This window comes from Marmota flaviventris, chromosome 8, assembly GCF_047511675.1.
Source record: "Marmota flaviventris isolate mMarFla1 chromosome 8, mMarFla1.hap1, whole genome shotgun sequence".
Lineage (NCBI taxonomy): Eukaryota > Metazoa > Chordata > Mammalia > Rodentia > Sciuridae > Marmota > Marmota flaviventris.
Genome location: NC_092505.1, coordinates 39,260,913 through 39,285,581, shown reverse-complemented (window position 1 = coordinate 39,285,581; position 24,669 = coordinate 39,260,913). Strand labels below are relative to the sequence as shown.

General features: G+C 35.8%; 1 protein-coding gene across 1 annotated transcript in view; it reads right to left on the bottom strand.

The window, feature by feature from the left end:
- Positions 1-24,669, bottom strand: part of Epha3 (EPH receptor A3) — a 345,157-nt gene that overhangs the window by 116,511 nt on the left and 203,977 nt on the right. The window contains exons 4-5 of the mRNA XM_027929113.2: positions 4,116-4,271; positions 3,096-3,431 (exon numbers count right to left, since the gene is read on the bottom strand). Coding sequence (XP_027784914.1) covers positions 3,096-3,431; positions 4,116-4,271 — 492 coding nt within the window. The remainder of the gene's footprint in view (positions 1-3,095; positions 3,432-4,115; positions 4,272-24,669) is intronic.

Here is a 24,669-nt window from a genome sequence, read left to right as displayed (position 1 = left end):
GTCCCTTCAGCTATTCTGAGAGTTTTATCTGCTATCAGGTAGTGAAAATGGGCAGACTCAATTATGAAGGTAGAGAATTAGCAGATATGGATATTTCACTAATAGAATGATTGTTTCTAGAACTAAAAGACAAATATACCTATTTTAAAGAAACACAAACACACACACAAAACAAACAAACAACAAAAAAAAACCCTAAAACTAAAACTAAAGGTAGCCATTTACTCCAAGCTATACCCTGGGAGAGGTTTGCTTTGCACTCTCTAATTCTTCTGCTTCTTGTTTGACGGGTGGATTGATGGATACAGTCTTTCTATGGAAGCCATGCTTTTATCACTCGGACACATTTTGTGCAAGTATTGAGAGCTGAGAACTAATATCAGAATTTACAACATAATCCTTTACAATTTAGAAGGAGCTTTATCATATGGTCATCGCAAAGCTTCTACAATGTAATCAAGAGAAAAATCAACAAACTCAATCTCACAAACTAAATTACAAGGGACCCATTCACATTCACTCTTTATATCCATGTCAAAGATAGAGAGACTAGGAGGAATGTAACCACTGTGACATCATATCTGTCACAGCCATATCCTTCTAGTGGTAGGGAGGTTATTTTTCAAGGCTACCAGTCCATTAACCTTCACAAGAACAAGAATAAAGCCAAACAAAGAAACACTCCCAATAGCAATGGCATTGCTTCTAATCCTGCTTATATATCTTACCCTAGGGATTTGAAGATGAAAAAAGACCTCTATCTTCCCAGGCACACAAATTAATACAGACACCCTGAAATAAATGTATCAAATGCCTGTGGTACACATTATAGACAAACTTGGGATGTTTTTAAAAATGGGAATGGGTTCAGGGAGAGTAACCGAGATCATTCCTGCTGAATCTCTGTCTAATGCTGTGATTTGTAACTGGGAGGGCCAAAGCATCAACCCCATTTATTTTTTAAGGTCTTGGCCTGCTCTTGGTTGCCACTTCACCTAGATTCATTCACTGTATATATTTGAAGCTATTAGTTTCCAGATAAATGCATTGTCAGAAAGCCAGAGGGGGATGATAAGATAGAAAATAAGGAGCTCTCGCTTGTTTTTATACGGTTCTGTTTGACTTAAGAGATAATTACAACCTAGATTGATGCTCTTATTTTAAGCAAGGTAGTAAATCAGCTTGAAATATAGGATTTGGGAAAACCATTTGCTACATCTCTATAATTTGTTAAAATTCCTGAGTACTGTGTATATGAGAAACCATAGACAGAAGCAAAGTGAGAAAAATACTGGGACTTGGAATCAGAAGGACACATATTTGAATATAGACTATGATGGGGGTTTTATTCAAAATATCTGTCAAAAGACATGGCAGGGACAGGGATTCCTTAAGAGGAAGGATTGCTAGTGCAGGGATCTGGAGACTCTCCCATGCAAAGATTTATGTTTTTGATTGCTGGATTATGAGGAAGATGAAGCTAGAGCTGAGATAGTGAGTTCAGGGAACTAGTCAACATGTTTGAGAAATTAACCACTATGGATGCATTTCTATACTAACCTGCAGAAGTAAATAAGACCACTTCTCACCATACCAAAACTAGAATGACCATCAGGGTCATTCTAGTGCATATATTCTCCTTAGATTACACTTACTGTGTGCCATTGGTAGTTGAAATAATAACCTTGAGTCAGTCAAGAAAGAGAAATGAACTATAGTGAGTTTTTGGTTCACCATTTGGCTGCTAGGAGACCTGTTTTATCTGACTGGAAACTAGTCTGTATGCGTTCCCTCTGTCTACAGCCACCAGGATACAGTCTGATATTCTCAGAAAAAAAGGACAATTTCTAATGGAGGCCAGAGATACTTCCATAATTTAAGCCAAATGTTTAAGCCTAGAGTGTACTCAATCCTACTTTATAGGTGAGTCCATAAGGGAGGAGTACATAAAGGAATCTACGGATCCATTTAAAAGATTCTCTGGGGGGCAACCTTTCTCTATATGACACCCATCCCTGACCTGCCTTTTCACTCCAAAGTATGTTTAAATGCAAATAATACAATTGTGTCTTTCAGTTGAACTGCTTGAAATGAACCTCTAAATATGACATTTATAGCAACAATTATGAACAACAAATACTAGTTTAACTTTACATAAGCTGTGTTGATTACAAAACTGCCTAGTCACACATTCATCCCAGTTATCAATATTGAAAAATGATTTTCATATCTAAAAGGGGTATCATTTGTATTTAAATTATCAACCATCTGCATAATTGAAATAATAACAACAAAAACCTTATAAGTAAAATCCATAAATTATCTACATAAAGGATTAAAGAGTGATTGAAAGAGTACAGTTTAACAGCAGCAAAGACAGGAGAAAAGTTGGGAATGTACAAAACAGGAATATGAGATGTTTGTATCCTTGTATAATTTTTCCCTTTGATATTAAAGGGCTTTTGCTTATAATCTGCTAACTCAGCAGTTTTTTAATTGGTAAAAAGAATTATCAGTGGATAAAGTGGTTGGTGAAATCTGGAATGTAGTCAATCATTCCAGTTGTTTTACACCAAGACCTTTTTCCACTGTGCCTTTTCCCATTTCCATATTTTGAATTTATTTGCACAACTTATCTATTAAATAAAATTGACTTAATTTCTTATTTTTAACTAAGAAGAGCTAAGAATCATAATACTTCAGACTTCTTAGGAGCATGAATAATTATATCAAAAATTTCAATTATAACTAAAGTTATTTAAAATTTTAAGTAAGCTACATAATCTCTTTGAACATCAGATTCAATATCTAAGTTCTTCAGAAATTTAAAACTATTTCAAGGAGCCCCACAACTCCTATTTCAGAGTCCCAAATGTTTCATCTTGGCAACCATGGGTATAAACTGATTTTCAAATCACCAAACAACTATAGTTTATTGTCACTTGAAGAATTAAATTGAATTTTTGAATGCACCATAACCATCTAAATACAAGAGAAGACAAAATTTGGGGGTTCTTTCCAATCTTTTTATAGTCTCTGCCAGAGCCCTGCTTGATGTGATATGGTAGGAGTCAGAAGCATCCACATGTACTCACCAGCCTGATTAGTTGTGATGCTGACTGCAGCAAACTGTCGTGGCGGGGAGCTCAGTTTCGATACCCCATTAACGGCATCAATCTCAAAAGTGTAGTTAGTGTGTGCCAGGAGATCTGTCACTGTCACTGTGGTGTTGGTGAGTCCAAACTGTCGAGGGAGGAAGTGGACATTTGGGCTGCATGGCTCACACTGTTTTACATTCCACCCACATTTTTTACAAATGATGTTGAAGGTAACATCTTTCCGGCCTCCTGTGTCCAGGGGCCAGCTCCAGTCCAGGATAACGGAGGTCTCGTTTATATTAGAGATAACATTTCTTGGTGCGGATGGAGGTCCTGCAAAGTAGTTCAACAAAGATTAATGAGCTTCACTCCTGTTTTCTCCTAAAAGGGAAAGAGATAATTTACAATGGAACTGAAAGAGGTAAATAACTATCCTGTCTTTATTGTCTACTTTTAATTCATCCTTAGAGGATCCATGAGATTATGGACACATGGATTCAAGAGCATTGTCCTCCCCAAGCTATGAATGGGGGAGTTTTGAGTCAAGGTTGAGGATGCATTCACAATGTCCAGCAAAGGAATTTACCACTAAATTCAATACCCCTGTGAATAGTTATGAAAACTTTAGTATTACTTTTATAAATCTTCGTCTTTTTCCCTGTGACCTGTGACCAACATAGAGCAAGAGGGAATAGAAATGTAAAAACATAAATCCCCTGCCTATAACCTCCCCTATCCTGTCAAGTATAATGCAAGATCTTATAACAAGATGCAAAAATTTTTCTTTCTTTCTGGGGGTCCCATTGCAGGAAGTACTTTACAAACTAATTCATTCTGTGTGATAAATGTTGCATTTGTGGTGAGCCAAGCATGGAGAGTGAAGCAGAGAAAGCTTTCAATTTGCACATGGGTAACGGAAGAGAATGGGCAAATGCTTTAAACACACAAAAACAAAAACAAAACAAGAAGAAAAAACAAATCAAACATGGAGGCATGGGTTGCAGCAAAACTACTCACGGGTACAAGCCATGGATGGAGGGTCTTTGTCTGCCCGGAAGTAATTATTCTCACACCTGCAGTTCATTGAACCATCTTCGTGAGTAGAACTGTGAGGCGGGCACTTGGCACACTTCATATTACCATCGGAAGCCTTGTAGAAGCCTGGTCGACAAGCTAGAAACAAAATGATTCTTTTAAAGTCCTGCGATAATTTTGTGAATGTATTTTGAAAATATGTAAAACAGATTTCAGGATGTTAGGACATGAATTCATTATGAACATCAATCAATTTGCTTCCTTCCCTAATTCACAGAAGCAAATAATACGGCCCAGTGTAGTTTTTCCACATATACATTTGAATTTGCACCAAATGTTAAGAAAAAAAAAAAAAAAAACTGCAAGATTTAGATTATTTTGGCACTAGAGTTTGATGAAATTTCCAGCTTGTGTTTTCACAGCTTTACTTGGCATTGGACTATTTGTGGAGAAAATAAAGCAAAACCATGTCACCATGTAGTCATTTTCTTTTTTAAGCATGATGCAATGTGTATAATATCTGCACTGCTGTGAGAGTATATTACACGTAGAGTTGTTTTCTAAACGCTCTGAATGTGTACAACTTTGTCCCACAAATCGTTATCAACTGATGGAAGAAAATTATGGCTTCCTGTACATTTTCAGATTCTTCAAACAGGATTTTCTATCTTGACAGTATTGTCCCTCAACTTTTATGGCAATGACCTGTCCTTCACTAACTCTGTGTTATCTTCTATCCTCGTGATCATACCTCTGCATAGCATGTTTTATGTCAGCCCAATGGGCTGGTTATCAAACACTGATTTCAGTGTACCCTTTAGGATCTATCATCTGTTTACTGCTTTTACAGAATTATGCCTCTATTATATTGCTTTTGATAAATAGTAAATTCAAAGTTCTGTATTTTTTAATTTATTCAGTTTCATAAAATATTAGAAGCTGAAATCATCATGAAAATCCTCACTAGAACTCTCTTAACATTCCTTTGAGAAAGAATTCAAATTCAGGTCTCAAAGTTCAGGTTTCCTGCAGATCATCTTTGGGAATCAATAATTTCAAAAACTCACTGCACTGAGATTTGAAGATTTATAGACCTAAGTATAGAATATGCCCTAAATATTCTCATCAAATTCTAGAATTTTCTTCTATCAACCTTTATACTTTGAACACAGTGTTATTTACATTCAACAAAAATCAGTTTGGACAAATTTTAATACTTATAACCATTAAATATATTTCTGAAAGATGGTACATTATGTACATACTACAATACTTTCTTACTGAAATATTCCTGAAATAAAATGTGGGAACTACATTATCAAGATAAATTACTAGAGCAATAACATAAAATGATAGCCATCATCCTCTGAGTCTTGTAGTTTTGTAGTTCCTACTAAGAATGGCTATTCTAGGCCCATTTTACAAAATAATGAACAAATTTTAGTGTCACATTGAGATCCAATTCTTCTTTCTTAACCTACAATTATTGAGCAATGACTATAAACTTTTTAGCATTGTCCTTAAGAACTCTAGAAATGTCCACTCATGTCTCATATCCTATTGCCTCAGGCAGAAATGATATAAAGTATATAAACAAAATATGCACTTCTGGTTTCAATTTAGTTCATCATTGAGTGCTTTAAATTTGCAAAAGGCATTGCTGAGTCTTTAGAAAATTAAGTTGTGGTGCTCCAATGTACTTTGCCTTTTGTTTGCTTGTAAGTTTATCTTCATGTTTTCATTTGAGACTTTATGGTCTAAATATTTGGCATTAAATTATTTACTAAACAATCACTTTCTGTTAATATTGTAAATGGCTATGTGATACTTTTAAGTAGAAAAGACAGTCACATAATCACTTCTTAGCTACAGCACAATTTTATCAGGATACTGATAAGAGCTTGAATATAGCTACATTTAATAAACCTAGAAATTAAAAACATCACTCAAGCTAGTACCTAGACTTTATCCAAATTATGGCTAAATAATAAATTTAGAAATGATAATAGCAAATGCAGGTAGGCACAGAGACAGGAAATTTAACAAATGTTTGTCAGGTATCTGCTCTTGTTCAGGTTCTTTGACAGGCGTACAGATAAAAGTACTTTTAATTCAATCCATACCAAAAGGGCCTTTTGCAATAGGAAGTGAGCAGCAAGCTTTTAACAAACCATGCTGAGCAAAACAATTCTGACTGGGAGATTGGAACGGACACCACAGAAGGTATGATATTTGAAAGAGACCACTAAAAGAGAATAGGAGGTAGCCAGTAAAAATCTTAAATAAAAACACAAAGAGACCAGACTCAAAAGACAAACTGTAATATCTTTATTTCATGTGGAGAAATGTACCCAAAGTCAAAACCCTGATTCCTGCTTGCCATTGGAATTTTAATTCTGTTCATAATAATACCCAGCTAAATTCTACCTTACTCAGATTTTATTGCAACTAGGAATAAATGGTCAAGATTATGACCAAAAAGATAACCAAAGAAATAAAAACAAATCTGATTAAAGTCATTGAGATAAATTTTTCTCTTCTAAAAAGATGGACAAATATGAATGCTTCTACTATTTACAAGATTCCAGCCTTGATTATGAACATCATGTCTCTCATTACAGCAGCGTATAAGTGACAATGAGGTAAAGGCCAAAAACAAAACAAAACAAAACAAACAAACAAAAAACACAGAGGAATGTGTATTGTGTGCTTGATGATCCAGCAAACATCTCTATCAAGATTTTTTTTTAATATTTATTTTTTAGTTGTAAGTGGACATAATATTTTATTTCATTTATATCTGGTATTTCATTTTTATGTGGTACTGAGTATTGAACCTAGTACCTCACAAGTGCTAGGTGAACACTTCACCACTGAGCCACAACCCTGGCCCCTCTATCAAGATTTCTTAAAAGAAAGGTGGTACCTACCTCTTAAAGTCACTGACACCAAGTGTTCTTTTACTGGCAGCAGAAAATATTCTGAGGTGATGTTAACAAATAAGAGAATCCAGTTGAGATATCCTAATTAAATAGAACCATAGCCTTAGTGACTCTTGGAAATCATATTGGTGTGTGTGTGTGTGTGTGTGTAAGAGAGAGAGAGAGAGAGAGAGAGAGAGAGAGAAACAGACAGACATCTAGAGACACTGAAGTCCAGAAAGTTGAGACAGACATTTGAGGACAGACTTTGCATGTTACCATATCTGATAGCTATCTGATAGGCTTCAACCACCACATAATTGATATGCATTGAATGTCAAACAAATGCAAATATAATGTTAGAATCTGTAATGACATGTTAAATTTTAAGATACCTTTATTCTTTCCAAAGAACTATGGCAACAGTTCTGTTAAAATGATCAAGGTAGATATTAGCTTATTTGCCTGGACAGTTGAAGCAAAACCAGAAAGGATTGTTTGCCCAAGAGTATAGTTTGAATAAGGAATAGATTTTTCTGCCCTTTATTTTATATAAATCAATTACTGAACACAAATTGCTCTCTGAAAACATCATTTTCCCTTACCTACTCTAAAATGTTAATCTAACATTGAGGAATAGACATCTAAAATTATTTAATTAAAAATGTAACATTTTCTTATCTACTTCTAGTAAGAATCCATTTCAGAATGGTTAATATGCTTCTGTATACACATTTACCCAGAATTTCCTATATATTTGATGTCTGCTTTGGGCAGTTTTGTTGGAAGAGCTGAGGGAATTTGTCAGGTTGAATATTAGGGTAACACACTGTACTGGGGAAGTATACAAGTAAATTCTTCCTTTTTGATTTCAAATATGATATTGACATCAAAACAGATATAAAAACCAATAGAATAGAAGGCAGAGAGCCAGATCTACACGGGTACAGTTATCCGATGTTCTGCAAATATTCCAAAACATACATTGAAGTAAAGACAGCCTTTTAAACAAATGGTTTTGGGAAAGCTGTAAATTGATGTGTAGGGAAATAAAACTAAATTTCTAACTTTCATTCTGTGCAAAATTCAACTAAAGTGATCAGAGACCTAAAAATTTGACCAGAAACTTTGAAACTGATAGGAGAAAACAAAGACTCAATGCTCTAACATATTGACACTGGCACCAAGTTCTTTAACAAGATCCCTAAAAACAAATAATTAGAACCAAGAATCAGTAAGTAATCAATTCCAAAACTTCTGCATGGCAAAGGAAATAACAAAGAGCCTGAAGAGAGAACCTACTAAATGAGGGAAGATTTTTGACAACTCTTCCTTTGACAGGGGGTTAATATCCAGAATATACAAAAAACTTAATACCCACCCCAAATAGCCCAATTAATAAATGGGCAAAAGAACTAAACAGACACTTCTCAAAAGAAGAAGTACAAATGGCCAACAAATATATGAAAAAAAATTAATATCCCTAGCAATGAAGAAAATGAAAATCAAAACTACACTACTATTTCATCTTACTTCAAATAGAATGGCAACCACCAAGATTACAATTAATGATGAATGCTAATGAGGATGTGGGGGAAAGTTGCACATTGTTGGAGGGACTAAAAATTACAAGTATTCTGGAAAGCAGTAAGGAGCTTCCTCAAATAATTAGGAGTGGAACGGTCATATGATCCAGCTATCCCATTTAATTTAGAGAAGTAAAATCAGCATATTATAGTGATAAAGGCACATAAATGTTTACATCAGTTCAATTCACAATAGCCAAGTTAGGGAACCAGCCCAGGGGTCCCTCAACAGATGAATGGATAAAGGAAATGTGGTTTGCATAAACAATAAAGTTTTGCTTAGCCAAAATGAAATTATGGCATTTGCTGGTAAATGGATTGAACTGTAGGACATCATACTGAGTGGAATAAACCAAAATCAGAAATTCAGAGTCCAATATTTTCTCTCACATATAGTAGCTAGACGAAAGGGAAAAAATGGGGCAGGGGACAGGGGTGAATCCTATGAAAACAGAAGAAAGATCAGTGAAGTAGAAGAAAGGAATAGAGGTGGGCAGGGAGGGACAGGAAAGGGGAGGAAAAGTGGAATGAAATTGACCAAATTATATAGTACATATATGAATGTACTACAGTGAATTTCAGCTTTATGTATACCTATAAAGCACTAATTTAAAAAGCTACAGTAGTTAGAAGAAAGACCAGTATGGTACAGGAAGGAAAATAGGGGAAAGAAAACTGGAAGAAGGTGGAAGTACTATGGACTGAAGTAGAGAAAATTATATTCCAGTCATGTATGAATCTGTCAAAATGAACCCCAATATTATGTATAAAGGACAAATAAAAATACAAAAATATTTCAAATTTCTCTAGTGAAACTAACAAATTTGAGAATATGACTAAAGAATGCATTTCCATTAATGAAATGATTATTCTGGGAGAAATACTCTAATTTTTTTTATATTAAAAACTCACTTTTATATTTATTCCAACAATAAATAATCTCTCTCCCTTGAAGCGAATCCACATGTGTTCATGTACCTATGATGCCTTCTTCATCCTTCAATATATCCTAATGCAAGCATTGAGACTTTACTTTCTAAGGAATATAAATATTTGGTTTTATTAGCTTTGCTTATCTTAAAAAAAAAAAAAAACAAGGATTGCACTTTGAAAATATCTGCGTCCTTTCCTTAAAACTAGCTTTATGGCAATCAGAACTTTTCCCTCATTTAATCATTGTTTTATATGCTAAAGAGGGTAACACATCTAAAAGGAAAATAAAATCAGGTTAAGATAAGAAAGTCGGGGCTGGGATTGTAGCTCAGTAGTAGAGCGCTCGCCCAGCAAGGGCAGGATCTGCGTTGGATTCTCAGCACCACATAAAAATAAAGGCATTGTGTTGTGTCCATCTACCAAAAAAAAAAAAAAAAAAAAAAAAAGATTCTCTCTCTCTCTTAAAAAAAAAGATAAGAAAGTGTATGTATTAATGTGATTTTCTTTTCCTATTATTCCTCAAGGAAAGTTCTATTCACTTATAACAGAATACCAAAGAAAACAGAATAGACAAGAAAGGCAAATGAGATTTAAAAAATGAGAGATATACAGTGATGAATTTTAAAATAAAAAGTTCCAGCTACCTTGTCAAGGCCTCCATGGTATAGACCAGATACTAAAGCAATAGTTAATTAACCTGATGCCAACACAACAGATTTCTGATTTATGTCTTCCCTTAGGTAATCCTGCAGTAAAGGTTTCTGTCAGTAAAATAATTAATAGATTTCAACTCCAGGTTAGTAAAACCAATTGTGATTAAACAGATTAACATCTTTTCAGTGTAGAGAAATTGCTTTTTGTTGTTGTTGTTGTTGTTCCAGAGATGTTTTCTTCTATTGCTATAAGGGACATTTTTAAACTAGTTAAGCATGGCTGAAACTCTCATCTTTGCTTTTATATTTATAAATCAAGGAGATATGATCCATGAGTCTAAATTAATAGCTGAAAAATGTGTGAGGTAGGATCTCCTCAACCCCTACCAAGTATTATCAAGGACTTCTAGAAATCAAACGTGTTTACCTAATGGTTGAATTCACTTATTTGTTATCTTCACCTAACAGTCCCTGATTTTTTTTACTTTTTTTGCCAGTATTCAGTGAGTTTCCAGCACTAAGAAAAAGCAATGGATTAGGATGAAGAAGATACAAGTTTTTGATCTACTTTTTCCTATTAAATATGTATTCTCTCAATTTCATTGTCCTGGGGTGTTCAGACTTTTAATGAGGTGATGCGAAAAGTGACTTCTTCTATAAATAACTCTTCTGATCCATTTTTAGTAATTATGTATTCCCAGATTAGATCCTGAGCAATATAGTCACAAGAGCCATTTCCTATCAATTTTATCTGTACTGTATCTACTCCACTGAGTAGCACCAAGCAGTTGATGAAATACATTTTTTTCAGTATATGATTAGATTGCAACCATTGTCCTCCCAGGACTTCCGTTTCCTCATTTAAAAAATAACCTACATTGAACTAATTTGTCTCTAAAGATTCTTCAGGCTAGACATTTTAAACTATTAATACTGCATGTCCCCATATTTGTAGGATTGCTTATGCTTTCTAAGTAGAAGGGGTAAAAAAGGAGTCTCTTCATATTTATCATTTCTGTAAGGATTAAAATTAATCATTAAAATTTTATGACAATAAGATGAGAAAATGAAGTTCTTTCCCAACTTAAAAGAAATATATTTGAGAAAAGAACAACAGGTTTGGCAGTGCTTTTCTGTATCAGAGCAGTACATATTCAAATAATTTTATGTTTGGATGGGATGAACGATAAATTGACATACAAAAACATAATTCCCTATTACACTTTCACATTAACTAATAACATAATAATTGTATTTAATGCAACTCTTCCTATTTTATACATTTTAGGGGAGAATAATTTGAAGTTTGGGAATCTTATGGCATGAATAAAAATCAAACAATTAAATTCTATCAAAATATTTATATTAATTATTTTCAACTTTTAAATAAAAGAGGATTTTTTTTTCTCTTTAAGTGGCAAATAAGAGCACAGTACTGGAAATACAACTTTGAAAGTAGGTGAATTACCCATCTGTTAGTTTGTAGTAAGGATTTATTCACCTTTGTCCTGCTAATGCAGCTGTTAAATGCTGAATTAGTGAGGTTATGCTTACTTGTTTGTTGAGCAAACCCCAAAACATACTGAAAAAAAATCTCAAACTGGGTCACAGTGGAACAAACAGGATGAAGTCTTGCAAAATGTTAATTGTCCATTGAAAAACACTAACCCATGAATAAGATAATAGAAGGAAGCCAAAATAATACCAATTTGCTGTGGGTGAATTGAAAATATTTTGGGAACCTGCTGATTCCATATTTATGGAGGCGAAAGAATGAAACAGGAACTAAACACCGTGGGCTTGTAGGCGGTAAAATAACAAACTGCCATCTCAGAAAATAATAGAGAGGTATGAAATAGATTTTATGATGAGCACTACCTATATGGTGAATAATAATTATAGAAGAGCTTCAAGATAGAATGCTGGCCTCATTCCCAAGCACATAGCAAACTTTTCCTTCTTGTTGTAATTGATGGGTCTGAGCTATGCTGATACAGAGAATGGGTAAAGTTACCATAGTGAAAGAAAAACAAATGCACTTGGTAAACCATGGTGGCCACTGTTGAAAGAAAGTAGACAGCCTTTCAATTGCAAAGTGAATTTTGTCTCCAGTTGACTAATGTGGTTGACTTTTAGAAGAAACATGGTCCTCATTAAGGGTTAAAAGGCTCATTTCAATTTGAATTAACTTTAAATTAAAAAATAAAGCTGTTGGTAAATAGGGTCCTTTTAGTATTCAGACCTTACCTCTGTATACACAGGCCTATATTACCAATTCCCAGCCATAAACACAAACTAATGACCAGAACCAGCACTGACTAAACAGATGATTTCCTGGCCTTGCAATTCCAGGCCTGACAGGGTCTATTTGCCAGTACAAGGTCAAAGCGACTGTTTATACCCAAAATGAGCTGCACTCAACAATCTTACAGGAACTCTATTCTTTGCCATCTGAATAGAGGTACAATGGTCTGAGGCATGGCTCAGGCATTTCAATACACTGGAAGTGGCTCTGTTCACTCATTAAACCCTGACTGCAATGTGCAGCATTTACAAAGTGATCAAGTGTTGTTTCCTTCTTCTTGTTCCTTCCACTGTTCAATAAAAAAGGCCTAAGGCAAAATACCATCACACCACTAAACACAACAGAATCAATCACAATCTAGTATGGTTCAAAGATAGTCCAGTAACAAGACTTTATTGTATTTGTTGTTGTTCCATCAGATCGAGCAAGACAGGTGCCAGTAACACTAAAATATGTCCTGTGTGACTTTACCACACACATAAAAGGCTGAAACAGCCTCTGCTCCTAGGATGTGCTCACCAGCTTTTCTGCTGTCCACTTTCAAGGAAGAACTGTATGTCCTAAGAGCAACATTAGCAGAGTTTTTCTGTTCTTTATTGTCAACACTCAGAGAATGAGATCATTAAAGAGAATATATATGTAATGATTGGGTAATGAGAGAGGGATAAAGAAAATTGGTTTAATGAAATCCTGATATGGGGAATTTCAAAATGCCTAGGAACCAAAATCTATAATCAGGACTTAGTAAAATAGTCCAGAGAAGCTTTTCAGAATAGTGCCAGAAGTCTTATTTAGACCATAGCACTGGAATATCTCAAAAAGCTATCCCTAGAGAAAATTTTGGAGGAGCTAAACCATGTCTACACCTAAATTCTCATTACCATGGATTAGCATTCCCTACTCAGCACTGGAATCCTAACTAGAGCCTGAAGACTGGTCACAATCAGGTGCTCATTTTTTTAATAATTTAATTTTAGAAAAATAGAATTAAGATCATTCATCACTCAGATCAAGAGTATGGCACAGAAGTAATGAACATTTCAAATGCTGTATTTTCCAAAGGACCGATAGTGTATGATTGCACAAAGAACATTTAGGCACTATGCATGTTCATCTACACAAAGATATATGACCAATGATATTTATAACATTGGAAAACTAGAAAAAATGTTATTCCTTAAATTTGAAAAACAGTGCAATAAATAATGCTATATTTATACATATTTGTTAATAAATGATGGAATTTTCATACATTTTTTATGATGGTATTAATGTCTCACATGGAAAGAAGCTCATAATAGCATTACAGGAAAGAAGCAGAATAAAATAATATGTATGTCATCCTATCTTTATTGTTTATTTATATTTTCAAGTTTGTCAAACATGAACATTATCACTTATCTCATGACAAACTTAAGAGGTATTAAAAGCAAAATTACTGTGTATACACAGTGAAAATAAGAGTCAAAGAATGTGTATATGTAAAATTTGAACTCAGGGTACATGTCATAAAGATCAAAAATGCATAAACTCTAGACATGCATATCTCCTTCCCACTCTCTTTGTTTACAAAAACACTCAGATCCACAAACACAAACAGTATTCATTAGTTCTTCTCTCATACTAAATATCCTTTGAAAAAAATGCAATCTGGGAGAAAATTATGGTTGACTGGCAATGGTGATATTCTGCTAATGTAATTTCACACTTTTGATCTCAAGTAATCATATCCTCGCTTGAGAAAATTTATATAGAAAAGCACAATTTTCCATTAGAGAATTTAAATAAAAATGCATAAAAGTTGGAAGACTTGGAGGAAAAACAGATAAAGTGATGGAAATGCTACAAGGCACAATGAACAAATATTACCTCTCTCACTTGTATTGTTGATAATCTACTCTCCAAAGAAGGAGACAGTCATCTGGAGCTTTGAGGAATGGTATCATCATTGAATTTTATCAGAAGTTCTTCAAATTGACTCTTTTCTTTACATAGTTTCTATTGTCAATACAATTGAATAAGATTGTCAATTTGTATCCCGAAAAAATAACTCTTCAACTTTTATATGTATACTTTAATCCTCCATATAATACTATACACATGCTGCTCCATTTTATTTTTTGAGGTTAGTAAAATGAATACTGATGTCATGATTTAAAAGCCAATGGCTTATCATGTGTCATTTGCATATTATTTATTTTTCTATTACATAATATTATCAACTAGGAGAGGTTTACCACTTAAAGTATTTAAAAGTATTTTAAAATTTCATGGGTAACTCATTTAAAAGGTAACAGAAAAGTAAAATTAAATGAGTTAATATAATTTTAACAGTTTTTCCCATTATTTTTGTGTTTATGATAGAAAGAAAAGGATTTCTGTTTTAAAAATTCTTTAAATCAACTAAATGTATATGAACAGATTTCACAAGTAAAAATTTTAGGAAACATAATAAATAAGTCCAAGGGAATTAGTAAAAAACTAGCTAAATGAGTCTTTAGGAAAAAAACCTTAAGCCTATCATTTTTCAAAATTGATAAAAAGATAAAATGTTCATAATTGTATACAATAACATGTTTATAGATAACATTTAAATTTCACATAAAATGATTTCTCTCCTACTAAAAAAATCATTTTCCTATTTGCATAAGAATACAAACATTTTCAAAGAAAAACTCCAGTCCATGAAGTTTCAAATGTATATCTTTTCTGATTTGTATGTCATAAATGGAAAATATACCTTTTTTCCCAATTAAAAATTAAAGTTCAAGGACACTTCTCTATTATATTGAAGAATCTCATGACAGGTACCACAACAATGCATAATAATATTTAAAAGTGTTTTAAAATGTATTGCCTCAATATTTCTTTAAATTATTTTTAACTTATACATAAAAACATAAAATTGTACATTTGAATCGGGTGCCATGTAATGTTCTGATATATGCATACATGATATACATGATATGCTTATATCATATTAAACATATTTACCTCTTTTTTTTTTTTTTGTACTATGGGATTGAACCTAGGGGCACTTAAACATTGAGCTGTATCTCCAGCCATTTATAATTTTCGTTTTGACACAAGGTATTGTAAGTTGCTTAGGGCCTCATTAAGTTTCTGAGGCTGGCTTTGAACTTGCAATCCTACTGTCTTAGCCTTTTGAGCTGCTGGGACTTTAGGCGTGTGCCACTATGCCCAGCCATTTATCATATCTTCATGGCTAAAACTTTCAAAATCTTTTAATTATGTACACTATAATTATCTATAGCCAGTCTACTATACAATAGCACTTCAGAACTTCTCCCTCCTATCTAACTGTAACTTGACACCTACATCTTTCACCCACTCTTCCTTCCCTCTTCTAATCACTATTCTCTTCTATGAGATCAGCACTTTTAGATTATATATATTCACATAGTACTTCTCTTTCAGTGCCTGGATTATTTCTCTTAATATAGTATTCTTTATGTTGCCAAAATGACAATATTTTACTCTTTTTTATGGATAAATAGTGTTCCATTTTGTTTGATAACCAAATTTTCACATTTTCTTTACCCATTCATCAGCTGATAGACACTTAGGTGGTTTCCATTTCTTGGCTATTGTGAATAGTATTGAAATAAACTTGGGGGTACAGATATCTCTTTAACATATTGGTTCATTTCTTTTGGATGAAAATATTCCAAGACTTTAAGATGCCTTTGAAAAAAATTATTTCCTAAATGGTTAATTTCTAAATATAGAGATGAACATGTTTTTGTCTTCACAGTTATGGAACTTAACCTTTAATTTGGGAGATGCAATACAAATGGTGAGAAAATTAAATTCATCTAAGAAGAGGAGAAAATTAAAGAGCAGAATGGAAAAAGATGAGAAAATATTATTAAAATACATTGTTTATAGTTGTCAAACACAGAGATCTCTTATAAGTACGAATAACTGGGCCACATAAGGAGTTTGGAACATAACTAAGAGCCATAGTAGGAGGCTGTGTGCCATTTCCATTCATCTGAATTCAGTGTTGCCATGCTAGAAAGAACTAGAAAAGAGGGAGAGAAAGGAGAGGCAGAATGGATGTGTCTTTGTGTGAGTGTAATAAACATATCTGGGGTATGTGTGTGTGTTTATGTATGAGTGTATGTGATTTTCTCTAACTAAAATTGTCACTTCATTTCTGAGTATTAGGTTTTAGATATGAGATTAAAAAGCTCATGTGTGAGAAAATGCAAGAAAGTTTAGAGATAAAATGATTGAGGTTTAACCTAATCATTGCATTAATTCCCTGATAGGGGTTAACTTGTTTGTAACTGCTGGTGCATAGGGCATGGATGAAGAAGACAAGTACCAAGAAGTCATGCATTTGGAGTATATATTTTGTCCTTGTTGAGCAGAGGTCTCCATCTACTTTCTGATCATCATGAGCTGAGATGCCTTCATCCACACACTTCCCCATTAAAGTCCTGCCTCATCTCAGGCCCTGAGGAATGGAGTCAGCCATCTATGGACTGGGACCTCTGAAACTGTAAGCCCCAGATAAACTTCTTCTCCTCTAAAATTGTTCTTGTCAGGTCTTGGTCACAGCAGTGAAGAGGCTGACTAAAACAGTGAGGATAATTATGTATTCTTTATCATTGCTTTTTAGAGTTCTATTGATCAAGTGGAGAAATTCTTTTAAGATAATTATTTATCTTCTTTTTATATTATTCAAATTTCAGAGTTTAGATCTTGAATATAAATTTGAGGGAGATGAAGGACTGGGGAGGGAAATTTCCTGAGATTTTCACACCTGATCCCAGCAGCACAAATTCATAACAGTAAAGCTGTGTTGTGCAACTTGCACCTGCTCTACAGTTCTAGCTACCTAGAGGGAATAGCTCTCATCTCCATGTAGAATAATAAATGCCTTTTACTGAAAAGCTACTCATACCTATCATTACACGCGTGTTTTATTTCCATCCTTAAAAACAATCACTTGAGAGTGGTATTATCTATTTTTCTGAGGAAATGATTGAATCTTAATGATGAAAAGTATATTGGCTCTTTAACCTGTTGTAACAAGTAATTAAACTTAAGTCTGAGGACTTTCCAGACATAGATACTTATGCATCAAGCTTTTTCTTTATTAAATTTCAACTGGTAACTAATATATGGTATTAAAACTTGAGCCAATACCATAAAAATAATTGAACAAATTTATAGGAGATGTGACGATAAAGATATAGACACATCTTCTAAGTCACTTGAGAAAATCAGTTACCTAGTTTTATCCCAGTAACTGTAAATTCCATAGTAATTTTCCTCAATAATAATATTTCAGGCATTTAGCCAAGTAAATGGCTCTGATGGAAACAAATTTTAGCCATTAGGAGCAGGGAATGCTTAAATGATGTATGCCTCATGGAAAGGTATTTGTGGGTTAGATATCTTTGGATATCTGTCTGCTTGGCTTAGAAAGAATTGTCTACTTTCCCTATGTTATCTGCTGAAACAAGGTACTTCAAGTGTGTGTGTGGGGGGAAATACCATAAATTGTTTCCATCCAAGTTTAAATGGACTGAAGCAATCCCATTTTATTGCTTAATGTGTTAGATATGAAGCACTCTCCACTAGCCATTGAAACTAAAATGTTCAACTTTATGTAGTATATAATTAAAAGGTTATTTTTTTCCACTAAAGCATAGTATTTCAGTGTCCTTCAAAGTATCTGTTGAAGAGTAAGGAATATCAATAAAAATGAAAATATATAGCACCTTTTTCAAGACTTTGGGATAGATTTAAGGTACTTCAGGAAAGATTCCTAGGAAAATCTTCCACACTGCCCCAAATCTGTATTAGTCACTTTGATTATTCCTTTGGTACATTTAAGCAACAGATCTTAAAACTGAAAAAAAAATGTTAATTAAAACTGGAATCATACATCTAATAACACTTGAAAAGTGCCTTCAACACCAACAAAAGACAGTGGAATCTGGACCATTTTTCTTCTGGAGAAATCTTGATGTCTTAGTAATTGCAATTTATTTGGTGATATATAGTAGGGAGCTATATCTAAAAAGAAAAATAGTTGTTTCTTTTTTTAATGACTAGGTAAGTTCATGTTCAGTAATATCTAAAATCATCTAAATTATAGTCTCCCATCCTAAAAACCTTCACATTTTACAATCCATGTGATTTACTGACTGGATAAACATTTAAATTACCCAAATTTTTCTTTCTAAACGGCGTGTTCTACTCAGTTAAAAATTTATATACCATATAAAGTAATATAATTCTTACATATAAGCTAAAATTGATGAAATTTTCACATGTTCATTAAACACATTCTATCCTTTAAGACTCAGCTCTAATTATGTGGCTGTGATATGGTAGATGAGATAGTGAGTACTTCATGGTCAGTTTTTGTCTTTGTATCATTCACACATGTTTAATGATTGGCTTGTACAAGGCAACCAATAAATTTTGAGGGAAGAATGGAAGTCTTTTCCATCTCTTTGTAGCAATGCTCCATTATCATATATACTTTGTCCAGTTACTGGTCTCACTCCATCATAGGCATCTTAATAGACATGGTTTCCTTTGAAATAATGAGTATTCTACTATGAATGTATCCAAGTTTCAAAATGTATTAATAGGAAAGAAATGAACCTGTTTTTATAAATATGTATGTGTTCCATTAGATGCTAAATATACAAATAAGTAATATATGTAACATGTACATATTATACAGTGGTGTCCACTTAACTGACAATAATCATATCATATTTTAAATCTGGAAATGAAAGATATTCTACAATTTCTTCTAAACATCTGTTTCTTTAAAAAATCATTAATTATTTCAATGCAAATATCCCCAGGAAAAAGGAAAATATGAGTTATCCTAACCAAAGAAACTATTTACAAATAAAAATCTTATATTAAATTAGGAAAGGAATACATAAATTTCATATTGAATAATAATATTTATAGTATCTACACGGTCTGTCTAACCTTAAAAATGAGGAGAGTCATTTTCTGTGATAGATACAAATTACTAAAGGATTTATGTGACCTATAAAGGTAAAAGCAACAAGTGGAAGGCAGAGTATATAAGTGAAATCCTTTAGATAGGAAAATATTGGAGAAGATACAAAAGTGAAAGAGAAAAGAACATCTCAGGAACAGAGAGAATGTGTGGGTCTTTAAGAAGCATGCAGGCCATGAAATACCTTGGTAGTTACATTAAGGTCTTGTTTTTTTTGTTGTTGTTGTTGTTTTTTTATATTAAGCATGCCAAAGTCATTGAAAGGTTTCACCCATGATATATACCATAATCAAATTGGTATTTCAAAGAGATTAGTCTTGCTCCTAGGGGAAAATACATTGAACTGAGTCAAAGATGCAATAAAGGAGACTACTGAAATAATCCAAATTAGAGATGATATGCATAGATAGAGAAGTGATTAGGGACATAAAAAGAATTGTATTCACTTGAGAAATAATTTTTACATATTTTTGTTATTTTTTACATGCCAGTAGAGTATATTTTGAAATATTATACATACATATAATAAATATAACTTGTTTCAATTAGGATCCCATTATTGTGGCTGTAGATGATGTGGATTTACATTGGTCATATAATTATATATGAGGATAGAAAAGTTTTGTCCAATTCATTCTATTATCTTTCCTACTAACATCCCCCCCTCCCTTCCCTTCATTACCCTTTGTCTAGTCCAGTGAACTTCTAATCTTCCCCTCCCTTGTTGTGGATTACCATCCACATATCAGAGAAAAAAAAGCCTTTGGTTTTTGGGGACTGGTTTATTTCACTTAGCATGATATTCTTCAGTTCCATTCATTCACCCACAAATGTCATAATTTCATTCTTTTTTACAACCAAATAATATTCCATTGTGTGTATATATGACATTTTCTTTATCCATTCATCTGTTGTAGGGCATCTAGTTTTAATCCATAGCTTGGTTATAGTGAATTGACTTCTATAAACATTGAAGTGGCTGCATCACTGTAACATGAAATTTTAAATCCTTTGGTTATAAACACAGTAGTAGGATAAGAAGGTCAAATCATAGTTCCATTCAAAGATTTCTATCACTTGAGAAAAAATTTATATATAACATTGGTTGGTGTAGGACTCAGAGCATAGGGTATCCACAGAGCATAAAGTACAGCAAAGCATCAAGACCAACCTATTAAAGCAGTAACTATGTGAAGTGATGGAGGTGTTAATTTACATGGTTATTGGTTCATTTTATTTTATAGATAGATATCAGTGGTTATCAAATTATCATGTTGTACCTCCAAAATATACACAACTCAATTTATCCATTATATCTCAATAAAACTGGAAAAATAAATCTGGATAAGCTACTGGAAAAAAAAAATGGACATCTAAACTTCATTGAGCAGTTGTGTACTATTCCTATTTCAAGTGAGAAGGAATGTTACTATGGTTTAAATCTACAGTGCTCCCAAGTGTTGATATCTAGAAGGTTTGGTCCCCAGCTGGTGGGGCTATTTAGAGTTGGTGAAAACCTTAGGAGATAGGGCCTAGAAGGAGAAAGCAGTTCACAATGTGTGTGTCCTTGAAAGATGTAGTTTATCCCTAGTCCCTTTCTCTCTTTGCTACCCAGCCTCCATGAGGTGAGACTGTTTATTCCTTCATGGGCAACTTTTGTGATATTCTGTCTCAGCACTGGCCTAGGAACAATGGAGCCAGGCAACCAAGGGCTGAAACCATGGAAATTGTGAGCCAAGATAAATCTTTCCTCCTTTAAGAATATTTTTTGGGGTTTTTCATCACAACAACAAAAACCTGGTTAATACAAATAGATATATTAATAAGAACACAGGAGTTATATTTTAAATATGTTGAATTCTCTATAGGAAATGCTAAAGAAATATTTTCTGCAGTAACATTTGTGGTATTTAGAGTATTTATACAAAGAAAAAAAACGGAAATAAAGGAAGAAAAGAAAAAATCAAATCCTTTTGATTCTTCTTTGTGTACAACCAGATATGAAAAATTGTGCTCTCTATGTGTGATATGAAATGTAATGCATTCTTTTATCATATATAATAAATTAAAATTAAAAAAAGAACTACAAATATAGTTAAAATAAATAATTTTACAGAAGGCAAAAAAACGTCACTTAGTTTTCTTTCTCTCATAGTTTTTAGCTTATGGACAACAGATTACATTAGTCAACCAAAATTTTGATTTTTTCATAGAAGCAAACATGATCAATCCATATATAACATTTCTATGTAAAAATAATTTAATAAAATATTATTTGAAAATCATTCACATTATTAACACTTATTAGAAAAATGAAGTGTCTTTACTGAGTTGGGTGATTCATCTTAGATCATGACTATTGATTTTGATCTTCATGATGTAGATACTTGGCTTCAAATATAGAGAATATGTATTCTATAAACTCCATCAAAAGCTGTTTTCTGTGCTTTTAATATATACAACTTATGACAAAACAGAAAAAGAGATAAATTATAAATAGATCAACAAATATATCATGACTATTAAACAATTAACTTCAAAACTGATAAATTATTGGGAGATATTATTTTGATTATTTGATTTGGCATATCGTTAACTCTTAAGAGCACTGGTTCAAAGTAGTCAAATTTAAATAGAAACTCTTTCACTTGCTATCTATGTAACTGAAACAGTTACAAGGTATCTTCATGCCACAACTTCTTTGTCCATAAAATGGAGATATTAGAAGCACCCTGATAGAATTCTGCCGGAATTAAATGTGAGCATAACTCTCAAATATACATTAGAGAAAAGACAGAGCAGGCCCAGCAGCCTGCTGAGGGGCAGAGCCGCCCCCCACCCCCCTCGCCTGCCAGGTAGGGGAAGGGTGACCACCGACAGAAAAGGCCCAGTGGCCCAGGGCGGGACAGAGCTTCCAATCACTCCTGCAAGGTAGGCGGGCCTGCGACCCACCGGCAGAAGAGGAGCAGTCGCCTGCTGAGAGGCTGAGCCGCCCCCTCCCCCTGCGCCGGCATAGTAGAGGGAACTGGGACCAAAGACAGAGCAGGCCCAGCGGCCTGCTGAGGGGCAGAGCCGCCCCCCACCCCCCTCGCCTGCCAGGTAGGGGAAGGGTGACCACCGACAGAAAAGGCCCAGTGGCCCAGGGCGGGACAGAGCTTCCAATCACTCCTGCAAGGTAGGCGGGCCTGCGACCCACCAGCAGAAGAGGAGCAGTCGCCTGCTGAGAGGCTGAGCCGCCCCCTGAGAGGCTGAGCCGCCCCCTCCCCCTGCGCCGGCATAGTAGAGGGAACTGGGACCGAAGACAGAGCAGGCCCAGCGGCCTGCTGAGGGGCAGAGCCGCCCCCCACCCCCCTCGCCTGCCAGGTAGGGGAAGGGGGACCACCAACAGAAAAGGCCCAGTGGCCCAGGGCGGGACAGAGCTTCCAATCACTCCTGCAAGGTAGGCGGGCCTGCGACCCACCGGCAGAAGAGGAGCAGTCGCCTGCTGAGAGGCTGAGCCGCCCCCTCCCCCTGCGCCGGCATAGTAGAGGGAACTGGGACCAAAGACAGAGCAGGCCCAGCGGCCTGCTGAGGGGCAGAGCCGCCCCCCACCCCCCTCGCCTGCCAGGTAGGGGAAGGGTGACCACCGACAGAAAAGGCCCAGTGGCCCAGGGCGGGACAGAGCTTCCAATCACTCCTGCAAGGTAGGCGGGCCTGCGACCCACCGGCAGAAGAGGAGCAGTCGCCTGCTGAGAGGTTGAGCCGCCCCCTCCCCCTGCGCCAGCATAGTAGAGGGAACTGGGACCAAAGACAGAGCAGGCCCAGCGGCCTGCTGAGGGGCAGAGCCGCCCCCCACCCCCCTCGCCTGCCAGGTAGGGGAAGGGTGACCACCGACAGAAAAGGCCCAGTGGCCCAGGGCGGGACAGAGCTTCCAATCACTCCTGCAAGGTAGGCGGGCCTGCGACCCACTGGCAGAAGAGGAGCAGCCGCCTGCTGAGAGGCTGAGCCGCCCCCTCCCCCTGCGCCGGCATAGTAGAGGGAACTGGGACCAAACACAGAGCAGGCCCAGCGGCCTGCTGAGGGGCAGAGCCGCCCCCCACCCCCCTCGCCTGCCAGGTAGGGGAAGGGTGACCACCGACAGAAAAGGCCCAGTGGCCCGCGGCGGGACAGAGCTTCCAATCACTCCTGCAAGGTAGGCGGGCCTGCGACCCACCGGCAGAAGAGGAGCAGCGGCCTGCTGGGAGGCAGAGCCGCCCCCTCCCCCCCGCGCCTGCAAGGTAGTCGGAACTGAGACCACCATCAGAACAGGTCAGACCTGCAACCGAGAGACAGAACAGGCCCAGTGGCCTGAGGAAGGGTAGAGCCGCCCCCCCCCCACACGCCTGCAAAGTAGGCGGACCTGCGACCCACTGGCAGTACAGCCCCAGAGGCCTGCAGAGGGGCAGTGCCGCTGCCTGCGCCTGCAAAGTAGGCAGAACTGCGACCACCGACAGAACAAGCCTAGCGGCCCGCAGAGGGACAGAGCCGCCGCCCGCGCCTGCAAGGACGGCGGACCTGCTACCGACTGGCAGAGCAGGCCCAGCGGCCTGCCGGCGTGGTAGGCACATTGCCCCAATTGGCGGAGGGGCAGAGCCGCCGCCCGTGCCTGCGAGGGAGACTTTGCAACTATACAAGACCAATATAAATATATAGGGGGAAAATTCAATAGCACAACAGTTTCACCAAGAAGAAAGGAACGCGAACAGTATGAAGAGACAAGGAAAGAAAGGACCACAAGCATTGCAGGTCAACTCAACTTTAGAAGAGGTAATAGCTGCAGCTGATGGAATGTCAGATAAAGAATTCAGGATATACATGCTTCAGATGATCTGGAGTCTCAAGGAAGACATCAGACAGCAAAATCAGACAATGAAAGATCACTTCAACAATGAATTACATAAACAAATCCAAGAAGCAAAAGATCAACTATACAGGGAAATAGAGGTTATAAAAAACAAACAAACAGAAATCCTAGAAATGCAGGAAGCAATAAGCCAACTTAAAAACTCAATTGAGAATACTACCAGCAGAGTAGAACACTTAGAAGACAGAACATCAGACAATGAAGATAAAGTATATCAACTTGAAAAGAA